Here is a 13673-nt window from a genome sequence, read left to right as displayed (position 1 = left end):
GGCAGCCCATACCAACTGCAGTTTAAAACAAATATAATATTTAGAAGTTGGTATAGCTTATCAAAACGACCATCACGACGATTATCAGTTTTCGGCGGGATAATATTATTTTTTATTTTCGACGATTTCAAATATTTCAATGTCCATTGACTAAGCGAGAATCGGAGAATTCCAGGCCAGACCGGCTTAATGTACTGATCGAGCAGTGTGCACTTAATGCTCTTGGGTAAACTTTTTTAGGGTTGTAATTAATTAATCAATTATATTATTTTGATACTGATACAAAGCTTTACTAATATTATTACTATACAGGAGTTATGCTAGTCTTGTTTTTCCAAATTTTCACTCATAATGTCAGCTGTTTCTGAAAATCAACGATTAAACACGTTAAAGGCTTTGTCAATTTGTCACAGGTTATATGATATCTTGTAGCCTTTTACTTAGTAGATTCTTAAGTACATTTTATTATAGAAGTCTGATGAGTAATAAACCAAAAACATACAGTTATGCCGTTATGCGCCATTGAGACGGTTGCTACACAATACACTCACAAAACTAAGAAATAAGTAACGAATAATTTATTATAACTATTCAATCGTTGCTCGTTGGGATTTATACTATTCATAGAGTAAGAGTATATTATTATCTTGTTTCTTGTCCATCTTAATTTGTACTTACTTACATACTTAATTTGTGATTTTTGATGGGAAGGGTGAGATTATGGTTTTTTTTTATCAACAAGTAGTAGTCTAAGCTCTAAAGATAGATCCAACCCATAGACATATATAAATCTGTGCTTGCAGCACAATAATGTTGTGTATGATACCTCAGAATAGATTAAATGATAGTATCACAATGATAATATGACAACAGCTGAATAACTATAAAGTGTAAACACTATAAAGTTACAACTTATCAGAATTTTAAATGTTTTGAGTAATTTAGTTTAAAATTAATTTATTAAGTTAATTTTGTATTTTAGTTTTTATAGGTAAATTGTAACTAAGAAACTTATCACCAAAATGTCTTATGATTTCAAGAAAGAAGATGATGTTAAAGAATATATTAAAAACTTAGGAATTGAATATAGATTTGGTTGTTTCAGTGAAAAAGATGCACAAAGTAAATTTAAAAATTGGTATTTTTTTATTATTTTATTTTTATGTAAATTTGAATTTGTTTTATTTAATGATTTGTAGCATGTCAGTTACTTGGTGATTACTTAGAAACTATAGAAAACAACCCGGATAAAGCAGCCAAAATATATAAAGAAAATTGTGATGAACGGAACTTTGGTCGCAGTTGTTACAAATATGCTTCATACATAGAAAAAAATAACTTGAAAAATCTCAAACCAGTACTTCCTGAGGTATTGAGAATATTTATTATAGTGAATAATATTATATAACTATCCAATAAAAGTTTTTCTTGATGTTCCATTTGCTATTCAACATTATAGCTGTGAAAATATAACTTCTTATTTTTATAGATGATAAGATATTTTAAGAAAGGCTGTGAATATAACTGGTCTGATGGATGTTTTGCCGCAGGAATGAAACTCCGTTATCATAGTGACTCAATTACTGATGTTGACGAAAGAACAAAAAGTTTACTTGAAGCAAGTTTTTTAAGCAAATTGAAATTAAATTTTTTAAATAACAAAATCTGCCTATTTTTAGAGTCTGCAATACTTAGAAAAAGCATGTAACAACAAGCATTCAGAAGCATGCTATGTAGCCAGTAATATTCATTTTGCTGGAATTGAGGAAATTGGATTGGCACCTAATATGTCCAAAGTCTTAGAATTTTCAATAAAAGCTTGTGATCAAAATGAATTAAAAGGTTGTGTTAATGCATCAATTATATATAATAAAGGAGATGGTGTGCCTAAAGATTTGAATCTTGCTCAGAAGTATAAAGAACGAGCATTAGATATACAAAGGCAAATCAAAGAAGAAAAAGGTGTGAAGTTTAGTTAAATGATTTTTTTTTATAATTGTTGTTAGTTGTCATTAAAAATCAATAATGTTGAGTTATATATTTTATTATGACATTGATTATTGTTATTCATATTAAAAAAACGGTTTATTAAATACTATTTTTGAAGAAAATGTCAATTTAATTAGAATGAATACCTAATGTATTTAATTAATTTTATGACAGAAAATATTTATCAAAATGTAATAACTACACATTTATTATTTAAATTTTATGATTATATTAAAAAATCAATTATAATGAATGTATTTTTATAAAATTTATTCTGTTAAAAATATCTCCAACAATTAAAGAGGGAATAAGTAGATAAAAATTTACTCTGCTATGCAGTATATTTGTCATAATTGATTAAATCACTGTTATGTGTTATATTTAAATTTAATCATAAATCATGGTATAAAAAAAAAGGTTTCTGAGTAAATTAAGATATATCAGTCTATTTTACAATATATTTATATTGTTATTATAGAATAGGATTGTGGTTAAAATAGGCAATAGCACTAAATCAGTGACGGATTACTCGTAAGAATTCTTTTTTTTTTTTTTAGGGGATATCAACATTTTTCTAATTTAGTTTGTTAACACAATTTAGATTTTGATGTTAGGCCTCACAAATATAACATAACTGCCAAGGGGCAGAGACTTGAAACTGCCACTGTACTAAATTAATCTAAATATTTTAAAAACTTCCTCGAGTATATAAAATATTACAATTTATAATATATGTAAGTTTTAAATCCCCACTGAAAATATTTCTGATACACCACAAAATATATAACTAAAACTGTTATTCTTTGTTTAAATCTTTATAAAAAAAAACTGTATGTATATTTTTTAACACTTATAAAATGAATACATTCATCGCTCCACTCAGAATTTAAGAAATATTACATGTTTTGCTTTTGTTATTTAAAACACCTATCTATAAACTTATTAAAACTTAATAACAAGTCATAGTTTATTAAATAATAACTTCCATAATAAATTAAGTGTTATTCATTCATAAAGAAATATATTAATGTAGTATTTAAAGTTAAAACAATATAAACAGATTATAAAACAACTTGTCAATTATAATGAAAATTAGTTAAACAAATTCTTCATTGCTGTAATTTACATTATTTATAAAATAGTTAAATCTGTACAAGTTAAAACTAATTAACATTCAATTATTTACAAAAAAAAGTATACATATTTAACATAGTAATTTTGATGATTGTCATGATAATAACAAAAAAATGAAAAATAAAAACATTGCTAACAGTTTTTATTTATCTCTTATTCTTCCTTCTATTAATAATATTGGGCCTTGATGAAGATTGTTCAATTTCAGCAGACTTCATTTTCTCATCAAATTCTTTACAGATATCATTAAACATTTCACCATTTTTAGTAGCCATCATAACAATATGTTTCTCAAAAGCTTTGGGTACTAATGTTTTCAAAATCTTTAAGTCTTCATTGCTCACTTCACCACGATCCAATCCTAAAGTGAAACCCATAGTTTTCAAAATTTCAGTGTCATCAACCATACTAAATTTATCATTGAAACTCATTTCATATTGTTTTTGGTCTTCTGATATTTCTATTTCAACAGATGTATCTTCATTTGCACTAATAGCCATAAAAGGTAGATTGACAAATGTGTTATGAGGTGGAGGACCAAATTCATTTTCCACATCCTGATTACGTTTTACTAAACGTTTAATAGCTACTTCTTGCATAATGATTTCTTGAAGAGCTAAAAGTTTTCTTTTTACACTATTAAGGCGGTTTTCTTTTTCTTGAACAAGATATACACTGTTTTGTATGGATCCAGTTGGTAACCCTTTCCAGGTTATATCTTTCTTATTCTTAGCAATTATATCTAAAGCCATTAATACATTCAAAGCATCATAAACTCGGCGTCTAATATTTTTTTGATCATATAAAAAAGTTGGGCTGTCTCTATTGCCAACACATTCAGCAACTAATTCATCGGCTACTTCTTTATATGTGGTAACCATTTTAGTCTTGACTTTATCACACACTCTTTTGGAGAAATGTCTCAAGCCTTTGTTAGCTTTTATAGGCCTAACTTTAAATGGGCTTTTTTCATTAGTGTATGTAGAACGAAATTCATTTGGAGTTAGTTGCATGGGCAAATAAGAAATCTTGGTAGAATCTAGAAGCTTTTTAGTAGTTTTGGTCATACGTCCTTCTAATAAATCATTTAAAATATCTGTTCTCACAACAACATCAGAAGAATTGACATCACTATGAAATTTACTTTTACTGGGTTCTTCATGTCTCATGTCTTCTATGAATTCTAAATCGCTACCACTAGATTGATCTAGATCATCACCACAGACAACAATAACTTCTGGATCATCTTGGTATTCACAATTTACTTCCAAATCATCATAACTTGAATCTGACATAAGTTCATCTTTTATTTCTGATGAACTGTCATCTAAGAACTCAGGAGAAACAGTGATGATTTCGGTATTGTTTTCTTTTAAATCACTCATTCTAATAATTTTTCTCATTGGCTTCTGTTGTTTTTCAATAAGATCTTTCACTTCTGGTTTTCTATGGCCACTATATACACGTTTTCTAGTTGGTAAACGAATAATTTGAGAATTATTATTTGGGTTTTTTACCACATACTTTTCTGTGTTTAACATATTGACAATTTGACTGAATAAAATATCTGTAAAAAAAATGTAAAATTATTAACTCTAAAGCATAATTTTTGATTTTGAGTTCTTATTGAGTATAAAAGCTTATAATATGCTTGAGAGAGAGAGAGAGATACAATACAATTGTATATATTAGAGTTAATCATGAGGTTTTATGTTGGACAATTTCAGTGCTTGACAAAAACTGCAGATGAATGATGTCTGTAACATGTTGGTGGTGACTATGGTTCTATATAGCTTATTTAGAGTATATTAATATCGTCCATACCAATAGAGTCGTGAAAGTGGTCTATATATATATATATATATATATGAAAAACCACCCGGTTTGAGCCCCTAAAAATATATGGAGTGACTAATTACCGCAGGGACGACTGTAAATCTGGGAGAATCAGCGACTCTAAGGCTTAGGCGGGATGGGCCCAACAGACGTGACGATTGAATTCGAAAAAAAGCACGCGATCAGTCCACCCCGAGACGATGTCAGGCACCGGTTTCGACTTACTTGGATGCGGTGTGACGGCTCGACTGCATAGCCCGGGCGCACATTGACTCTGGCCGGCATTCAAACACACCTGTGCCGTTGCGTGTTGCGACGGATCGGCGATGACAGGTCAGGACTGTCGTCAAAACTCGGAGTATCGACACGGAAGTCGGATCATATCCCAGACCCGGACGGCGGCGAATTACGAACGTGCAAACAAATTTCCTCGCATTTCATGGAACAGTAAAACCGGTAACCACGACGGGCGCATACAACTGTTATCACACGTAGTCCGGGACGGACAATATTTTATTATCAGCAATGGTCCGGGAAGGCCCCGCCGTTATCAGCCAGCCAAAAATAATAATATCACGATGCCGCGCGAGTGGTCGTCGATGTTGTTGTTGTTGTTGTTGTTGTTGTTTACGCCGCGCGCCGCCAACTTTTCACGCGCACGCACAGGCACCGTCCGACCTATGACGGGGGAGGGGGAACGGGCGCTACCAGTACGCCGCCTGCCACATAAAACCGAAACCTAAAATGGCCGACCGCCGTACGGTCATAACGATTCCGCAGTCGCCTTTTTCGTCGGAACATTACACACCGTGAGCTTTGCACGCCGTTCGGACAGCACAAGGAGCACCGATCACGAAGTCCCGGCACAGTGGTGAGTACAGCCTGTTCGCGACCGCGTCCACCGTTTTCCGGTCACCGGCGTTATTTTTTGGTTGGTATGGGGACCGGGCGGCCGTCGGCCAACACTGGGACGACAATGCTGTACGGGCAAATGTTTTTTCATATTGGCAACTTTGGTTCCGACCGTTACAGGTTGTCCATTTTTCGGCAGACACGGACGGACGTTATTTTTTCTCGCCTGCGCCACTACAATATAATCGCGCTCGTTAATACTAAATGTGAATTTCGTAGTTCGCTCGGTGTCGGCCGACCGCGCCAACTGCGAAGTGACCTAAGCTTTCCCGGGCAACCGGGCCGTCGCGATTCCGGACGATTATTTTTCCAGTTGAACGCGACGTCTCCGATGCCCGACGATTTTTGGGTTTGTTTTCCCTCGGGATGTCTATGCATTTGTATAATTAATTATTATTTACTATTAATTCTCGCCGACGACTTGGGTGGGTTGTTCGTTAACGGCGAGTCGTTGAGAGATCGGCGACAATACATGCTACGTAAAGTCGAACTCTGACAGTGACGGCAGCGTATTTTTGGAGAATTAGTGATTCGTTTATAAGGGTTTTTAGAGACACTCGACTACCTATTGGTCTCCTGAGCTATTAAGTTTTTTTTTGCGATTCTCGTCACTTCGAGAAATGTGTATTATTTATTTTATATTATTTTACGTGTGGTTAATGGAATAAATGATGTCCTAATTATACGGTTGTTTTTTGTATTTCTCGTAGTTGATGCGTAAACGACGGTCGCAGGTGTTCGATCGATTTACAGTACCCAATCTAACTTATTTTAAATGATAAACTATAAAAAATAATATTATCATGCGATAAAGTATAAACGATCTCGTGCAATTTCTTCCAATGATATAATCAAAAAAATCCGCTTGGCGTTTACTGTCGGTGATTAATGATAGTTGTCCAGTTTTTTCCCTCCAAAAGTGTATTTTTTGGAAAAATGACAATTATAATTTGTTAAAATTTGTTTTTCGTATTGTCGTATACGCTCGATTTGCTTCAAGTTTTAATCTATTAAGCTTAATCACTTTCTCAATTATCAGAAATCAGAATTTCAAATATTCTATTATCTGTTATTTTTGAAATCAAACTGTTATTTGTATTGATAATTTCGTAAATTATTGAACTTCTATTATAATTCGTTTTCATAGGTTTTTAACCCTTTATAATATTATATTATGTATGAAAATAAGAAGAAATAGATGAGTTAATAATACTTATATTGTTATCAAATTTACACGAATCCATGTCATTTAGATTTTAAATAATTTAAATTACTATTTAGGTACCAAAACTAATTGCAATTTATTTTTTATGATTGCCTAATCAGAACAGTATAGCTTACTTAATTTGATCAGCTTAAATTCATTAAATTATTCAATTAAAGATTAGTTTATGGTGATTAATTAACTGAATTTTTGAAATTTTTTTTAGAAATTTAATAAATTGGCAAGTTATTATGGCAACTGATCTAGAACATGACAGATCTTCAACAACGACATCAAATACCTGTTTAATTTGTGATGGTAGCACAGGAGTGTCAGCTCGAAATGCTATCTCTATATTTCAGCACCGTGTATCATCTTCAGATCGTACTGTAGTTAAGGTTATTGATGGTGTCCTTGGTATAGTCCTCTCTTCTGAAGATGTACATTCTATTGTTGTGTGCCGTCGATGTTTCAAAAGTTTGAATGAAGTGGATGAACTTGAAGATCGGTTAGCTGACATCAAATTAGAGCTTACCTCTCAATATCAACGTACACTAAAGTAATAAAAAGGAAAATAATATATATATATTTTTTTTTTAAATATTATCTTCTATAGTAAACATTTTTTTCTTCTAGGAGTAAATCTGAGGGTGTTGATATACATACTATAGACACTATTGATACAGAACATGAAATTGACACACCAAAACCAGTTAAAAAACGAGGTCGGCGTCCTAAGATTAAGGAAGAATCTATTGATGTCCATATTTCTAACGAAGACACATTACAAGATAATATTGATATCAAAGAGATGGAAAAGCAGCAAAAGTGTTCATCAGTAGATAATTTAATAGAAATGTTAGAAGATGATTGTAAAGACAATAATGATGTTTCAATTGATATTGAAGAAGAGTGCTCTCAAAAACTAATTCAGCCTGCCGATATAAAACAAGAAGCTATGATTGGAGATTTAGAAAATATTGATGAAGATGATGATCTAGATGATAGTGCAATACTTGATGACGATGATTCAGATTATGAAGGAAATGATGATTGTAAAAATGATGGTGCTGAATCTAGTAGTCCAAAAAAACAAAAAATGACTAAAAATACCCTAAAGAAAAAAACTCCTGAAATTCTTATACCGCAAATGGTAAATTTATATTTGCATCTTTTTTTATGGAAAGATTAACTATCTATACCTTATTCTTATAGTTGGTTCATCATGATGGAGAAATTTACACTTGCCTGTTGTGCAGTGTAGATAATAAATTTACTGCAGATGCTAGAGGTATAGTGGTTCATGCAAAAAATGTGCATCAGATTAAGTTATTTATTTGCGATATTTGTGGTCAAGAGTTCCTTAAAAGGTAATTAAGAAATAATAGTAATTATACAGGATTATATAATAGTATTATTATTAATAATTATTACTTTTTTATGCCTTATATTCAAATTTAATGTTTTATTTTATTTTTTTTTATATGTTGAGTGTTTTGTTCTAGACCTGAACTGATGAAACATCTTGAACATCATGCAAATAGTGAAGATGGTAACTTTGTTTGTGACATTTGCAGTCGAGTATTTACCAATGTGCGTATGTTCAGGGTACATAAAAAAATGCATATGCCACAATCTAAAAATCATACTTGTGAAACTTGTGGCCGACAATTTGCGTAAGTAAAGTTTATTGGTCGTATTTTTTTATTTCCAACAATCTATGTAAAAATTAATTATTTTACAGATCTCGGAACACATTAGAAGAACATAATAATACACATACAGGAGTGCGTCCATATCGTTGTGATATATGTGGTAAAGATTTTACATCCAAGTATACATTCAAAGCACATGAAAAGGTACATACCAATCGTGAGAGAAACTTTACTTGTATAAATTGTGGTAAAGCTTTTCTTACTGAGCAAAATCTGATACATCATGAGCGAACACATTCAGGGCTTAAAAATTATGTATGCCAAAAATGTGGTAAGTGTACAATACAATTAAGTATATATATTTTTATTATGCATAAATAACTCACCAAAAGATAATGATTATTAATTTTAAGTATATCTTAAATATATTATTTTATTTCAATAGTAAGTTTTAATAGTTGTGACTAATATTTTTTTTTTTCAATTTTAGGCAAAGCTTTTGGTACTGCACGCAATTTAGAAGTGCATTATGTTGTACATACTGGGTACAAACCATTTATTTGTCGTATGTGTGGCAAAGCATTTGCTAGGAAAGCTGAGATTAGGGATCATGAGCGTATTCATACTGGTGAAAAACCATACCAGTGTGAATTTTGTGGAGCAACATTCAGGTATAATTTTCTAATAATGAAATATTTTTTATCAAACAAAATTTATATTTTATTTTTCATGTTTATAGTCAAAGAAGCAACTTGCAATCTCATAAACGAGCTACCCATTATGATGATAAGCGTTATAAATGTACAGATTGTGGTAAAGGATTTAAGAGACGTCGCTTATTAGATTATCATATGAAGGCTGCACACACTGGAGAAAGGCCATTTAAATGTGAAGTTTGCCAAGCATCATTTATCTACCCAGAACACTTTAAAAAACATGCACGTATTCATACAGGAGAAAAACCTTATTTATGCGAAGTAAGAAATTGAAACTAGAGTAAAACATATTTCTGTTCAAATTACTTTATTGATATTTCTTAATTTAATTTATCAAATTAAGGTTTGTGGTAAAGCGTTCAACAGTAGAGATAACAGAAATGCTCATCGTTTTGTACACAGTGACAAAAAGCCCTACGAATGTTTAGTTTGTGGTGCTGGATTTATGCGAAAACCATTGCTTTATAATCATATGACTCAAGCAGGACATTTGAATGATACTATTGTCGTTAATCAACCACGGCTAGCATCTAGTCCTGTAACCATACAAGAAATTCAAGAAGATATTCAAATGCCAGGTACAGATTCTGAAATGGAATTGGCTATGGTGGTTGATTCTGATGGAAACCAAACAGCATTGGTTAGTGTTAAAATTAATAAACCAATTTAATTAAATAACTATAACTAATAATTTAATGTAACAAAAATAAAAATTTAGCGTGACATGACTGAAGAAGAAAGAAAATTGTTTGCGGGTGAATTAAAAGAGCACATACTTTTGCCAGGAAAACAAGAAGACCTTGGAAATGATTTAAATTCTGTTGAGCAAATACTTGTTGATAATAAATTTCAAGTAATTAACCATTTGCTATCCAAGTTTTTGTTGTTTTAATAATTTATCTTTTATTAATATCCTATGTTATAGATCCAATACACAACGACTGACCAACATGGTGATGTTCATACGATGTTGAACATGGATCATCATGGGGATGACGGTGATGTGGATGTTGGACACATGGAGACTGTTACTGTAAGTGTTGGTGGACAAGAACATCGTCAATTAATAGTGCCAGCCACTCGCCACATTACATTGAATGAAAGTGATGCTGCAGCATTTGCTGAACATGCTACTATTAATGGCGAAAATGTTCAGATAGTACAGATTCAAATACAGGACGATGATGGAGAAGACCAAAAACATTGGTTTAATATTATTCAACCACAACAAGGATAACAAAAAAAATTCTAAATACTATAACATTTTAATTATTTAAGATTATGGTTAAGTATGTATTTTAATTATATTACAGATATATATATATATACAATGATGGACAGAAAACTAATTTTTCAAGTCCTTAATATTTATCTTCATTTTAACTAAGTTTTAGCCTATGCAATATAATGATTTTTATTTTATGTTCATACTGTTAACAGTAAATACGTTTTCTGTATTTATGAATTTAATTTATTAATCATTATATAATGGGATTATAGTTGGTTAACTTTAAGTTCATTTTAAGATTTTATGTTATTTTAAGATGAACTTGACTTACTGTTGCACTTAAGATTACCCTTTTGTGATATAACCTCCTGTACTTTCCTTATTTTTAATTGTAATACAACTTAAATGATTTAGAAATAAAGTTATTTTGTTCAATTTTATACTAATAATATTTTTTATTTATTTATAATTTATATTACTTATTATTTTTTGTATTAGCACTTGCAATTGTATGTTTAATATTGATTGTGAATTAAAAAGACAAAACTATTAAATTAAAATTGTTTTAATTTAGATAAAACATTAATAATCAATATATTATACATTTGATCTAGTAATTATATGCTAATCATGTAATCTTTTGAGAAATAAAATATATTTAAATTTGGTTATTGTCACTTTAATTACAATTCTTTAAGACTTAAATTTTATAAAATTGTGTATTTGTGTTACTAATATAATGATACCTATACCTATACTGTTTTAGAATAAAATAATATGAATTACAGAGAACATAAAAATTATTGTTCAATTTCAGCTATTTCAAGTATATTGCATAAAAGAGTAAAATTTATTGGATATTGATAGTCTTCACCTTAAGTTATTGATGTTAAAACATCATTATAAATTCACTACCAACGATTTGTACAAAAAAAAACGAGTTACAGTAAAGGAAAATAGTTTTGTCGAATAATAATGATATTGGATAACAATTATGAGTATAAGGGGACAAAATGTTAATACATAATTTGTTTAGAGTTTACCTATAGAGTTGATATAGGGAATATGACGAAACGCGTTTTTCGGATATTGCAATTCACAATGTGTTTGTTATAAGTTATAATGATCATTGAAAATTATTATTATCAAAAAAACGAGAATGCGTTGAAAGTGTAACTAGATACTATCCGTAAAGATCTGGTCAACTATTAATAATTAAAAAAAAAAAAATTGAGCTTGCATTTTATGTATAACGTGGTCAGTGGCGCTAAACTAGATGGCGACTTTAATTTATAATATTCTGTAAGTTATGCCAGTAATGCGGGTATTATCTACAAAACAATATAAGTACCTATAATAAATAATAAGAATAATTTTATAATAATAATATACTTGTTTCCAATATTTTCATAATCCAGCATTTACCTAAAACATTTCGCAGCAGACAAAAATCACAGTAGGTATAAGTAACTATACACTACTTTATAGGTCTATGGACATTGGTCGTAACGACTAACGTCTAACAATATATTATTATATTGTGTTGTATACTTCTATCTATATACACTCGATAAATTGTATAGATATCGACGTATCGTAAATAATATGTTGGTGCCTTGGTGGAGGAAGGGTTGATATTTCTCCATCACTATTTTTCATTATATAAAACACAAAACTATTTAACCAAACATAATATACTAATACCAATGTATAAATATATACATATATATAATATATAATTTAGGTTCATAAATTTATCTCTGGAATTTTTTGAATATGTCACTGGAATCAACGAACCAACGTATGGCTTCGATAGCGACTGAATATGCATTGCAACTGATTCCGCTTTTCTATAATCGATGCTATTAATCAGGCGGGATTGCATAACTATAGACTATAGAGTATAGAGTACTATTGACCAACTAAACTCTGAACTAAGAATTCTTCAATCAGTATTCAGTACTAACAAGTAACACTATTGTCCGGCTGTTTTTAATTTTACTTATGAAGGCTTTAATAAAATGTCATATAATATGATATATAAAAATAATCAGGGGTTAATAGCCGGATTGGTATACCTACTATTTTTGTTACAGATTTTATAGGACAAAGATCCACATATTAAGCTGAAATGGTTATTAGCTGTTATTGTATGAATCAAACAGCGACGAACGAACATGTCTATAAATGTCAAATGATTCTATTTTACTGATTAACTAGCTGAAATAATGAAAGTAGATAATTGAAAATTTTCTGCATTAAACGATTATTTTCAGAAATTTATTTTAAAATAAAAAAAAGTTGTATACCTAATATTATATATAAATAAACAAAATTAAAGATAAAAATATAAATTAATATACCTTTGTAGATACATAATATTATGTAGGTAGAGTTCAACCGATTAATCTCGATAATACATAATACATATATATATAAAATAGTTTTGTATTTCTCGCTTACTATTTACAAATTACAACTTTAGTATACATTTTAACCGAATACTAAGTACGCTGGTTCTAACCGTACCTATATAACAACGACCTACCAGTCAAGCACGTATTCATGATCAATTTTCGAGAGGGGAGTTAACATATTTGTAATACATGAATTAAAAATACATTACAAGCTTAATAGTTACCTAGTTTGTTTTTAGGAACTTTAAGAATTTCTGAGGGGTTCGAACAATTGGATATTGAATCGATGATGATCGAACAAACGAGAACGCGTTTTAAATGTCTTAATACAATTAGGTAGGTCTAAGCAGTAACCGGAAAATTTTGTGAATATGTTTATATTTAAATTTTATATTTAATTAATTTTAATTTTAAGGATCAACATTTTCAAATCTGGTTTGGTTTCTCAGTCTCCAAAATCGAGAATATTAATAACATTTTCACTGGAGTTCCCTAGTTTCTCCCTTTCTGTTTAATATTTATATTTTATACTATTATACTTCAGACCAGCCTATTTTCGAATATTTAATCTGAATGTCACTG

At 30.2% G+C, this 13673-nt stretch overlaps 3 protein-coding genes across 8 annotated transcripts; 2 read left to right on the top strand and 1 right to left on the bottom strand.

Moving 5' to 3' along the window:
* The first annotated feature begins 102 nt into the window (after positions 1-102).
* Positions 103-2081, top strand: LOC113549037 (cytochrome c oxidase assembly factor 7 homolog). Of its 4 annotated transcripts, none has more exons than XM_026950182.1 (5): positions 103-226; positions 983-1122; positions 1200-1369; positions 1490-1618; positions 1680-2081. In XM_026950182.1, exons 2-5 carry the CDS (start codon positions 1023-1025, stop codon positions 1977-1979), a joined length of 699 nt encoding a protein of 232 aa, XP_026805983.1. In that variant the 5' UTR covers positions 103-226; positions 983-1022; the 3' UTR covers positions 1980-2081. The 4 variants fall into 4 exon arrangements, with proteins under 4 accessions (XP_026805983.1, XP_026805985.1, XP_026805984.1 ...); XM_026950184.1 differs by having other exon boundaries at positions 152-241; XM_026950183.1 differs by lacking the exon at positions 103-226 and adding an exon at positions 608-628.
* A 1003-nt stretch (positions 2082-3084) lies between these two features.
* LOC113560666 (transcription factor Dp-1-like) lies at positions 3085-5533 on the bottom strand. The gene is made up of 2 exons (XM_026966679.2): positions 5185-5533; positions 3085-4690 (listed from the first exon to the last, which is right to left on the bottom strand). The coding sequence occupies exon 2, from the start codon at positions 4662-4664 to the stop codon at positions 3270-3272; it is 1395 nt and encodes a 464-aa protein (XP_026822480.1). The 5' UTR covers positions 4665-4690; positions 5185-5533; the 3' UTR covers positions 3085-3269.
* A 147-nt stretch (positions 5534-5680) lies between these two features.
* LOC113560664 (zinc finger protein 331-like) lies at positions 5681-11128 on the top strand. 3 transcript variants are annotated; one of them, XM_026966676.1, is made up of 11 exons: positions 5681-5830; positions 7302-7634; positions 7712-8228; positions 8291-8445; positions 8581-8751; positions 8820-9061; positions 9221-9401; positions 9470-9707; positions 9790-10086; positions 10165-10299; positions 10372-10683. In XM_026966676.1, exons 2-11 carry the CDS (start codon positions 7327-7329, stop codon positions 10681-10683), a joined length of 2556 nt encoding a protein of 851 aa, XP_026822477.1. In that variant the 5' UTR covers positions 5681-5830; positions 7302-7326. The 3 variants fall into 3 exon arrangements, with proteins under 3 accessions (XP_026822477.1, XP_026822478.1, XP_026822479.1); XM_026966677.1 differs by lacking the exon at positions 5681-5830 and adding an exon at positions 6016-6220; XM_026966678.1 differs by lacking the exon at positions 5681-5830 and having other exon boundaries at positions 7327-7634; positions 10372-11128.
* Positions 11129-13673: the final 2545 nt, after the last annotated feature.

Source organism: Rhopalosiphum maidis, chromosome 4, assembly GCF_003676215.2.
Source record: "Rhopalosiphum maidis isolate BTI-1 chromosome 4, ASM367621v3, whole genome shotgun sequence".
NCBI lineage: Eukaryota > Metazoa > Arthropoda > Insecta > Hemiptera > Aphididae > Rhopalosiphum > Rhopalosiphum maidis.
Note: the sequence above shows the minus strand (reverse complement) of the source record. Positions and strands in the feature narration are given on the sequence as shown.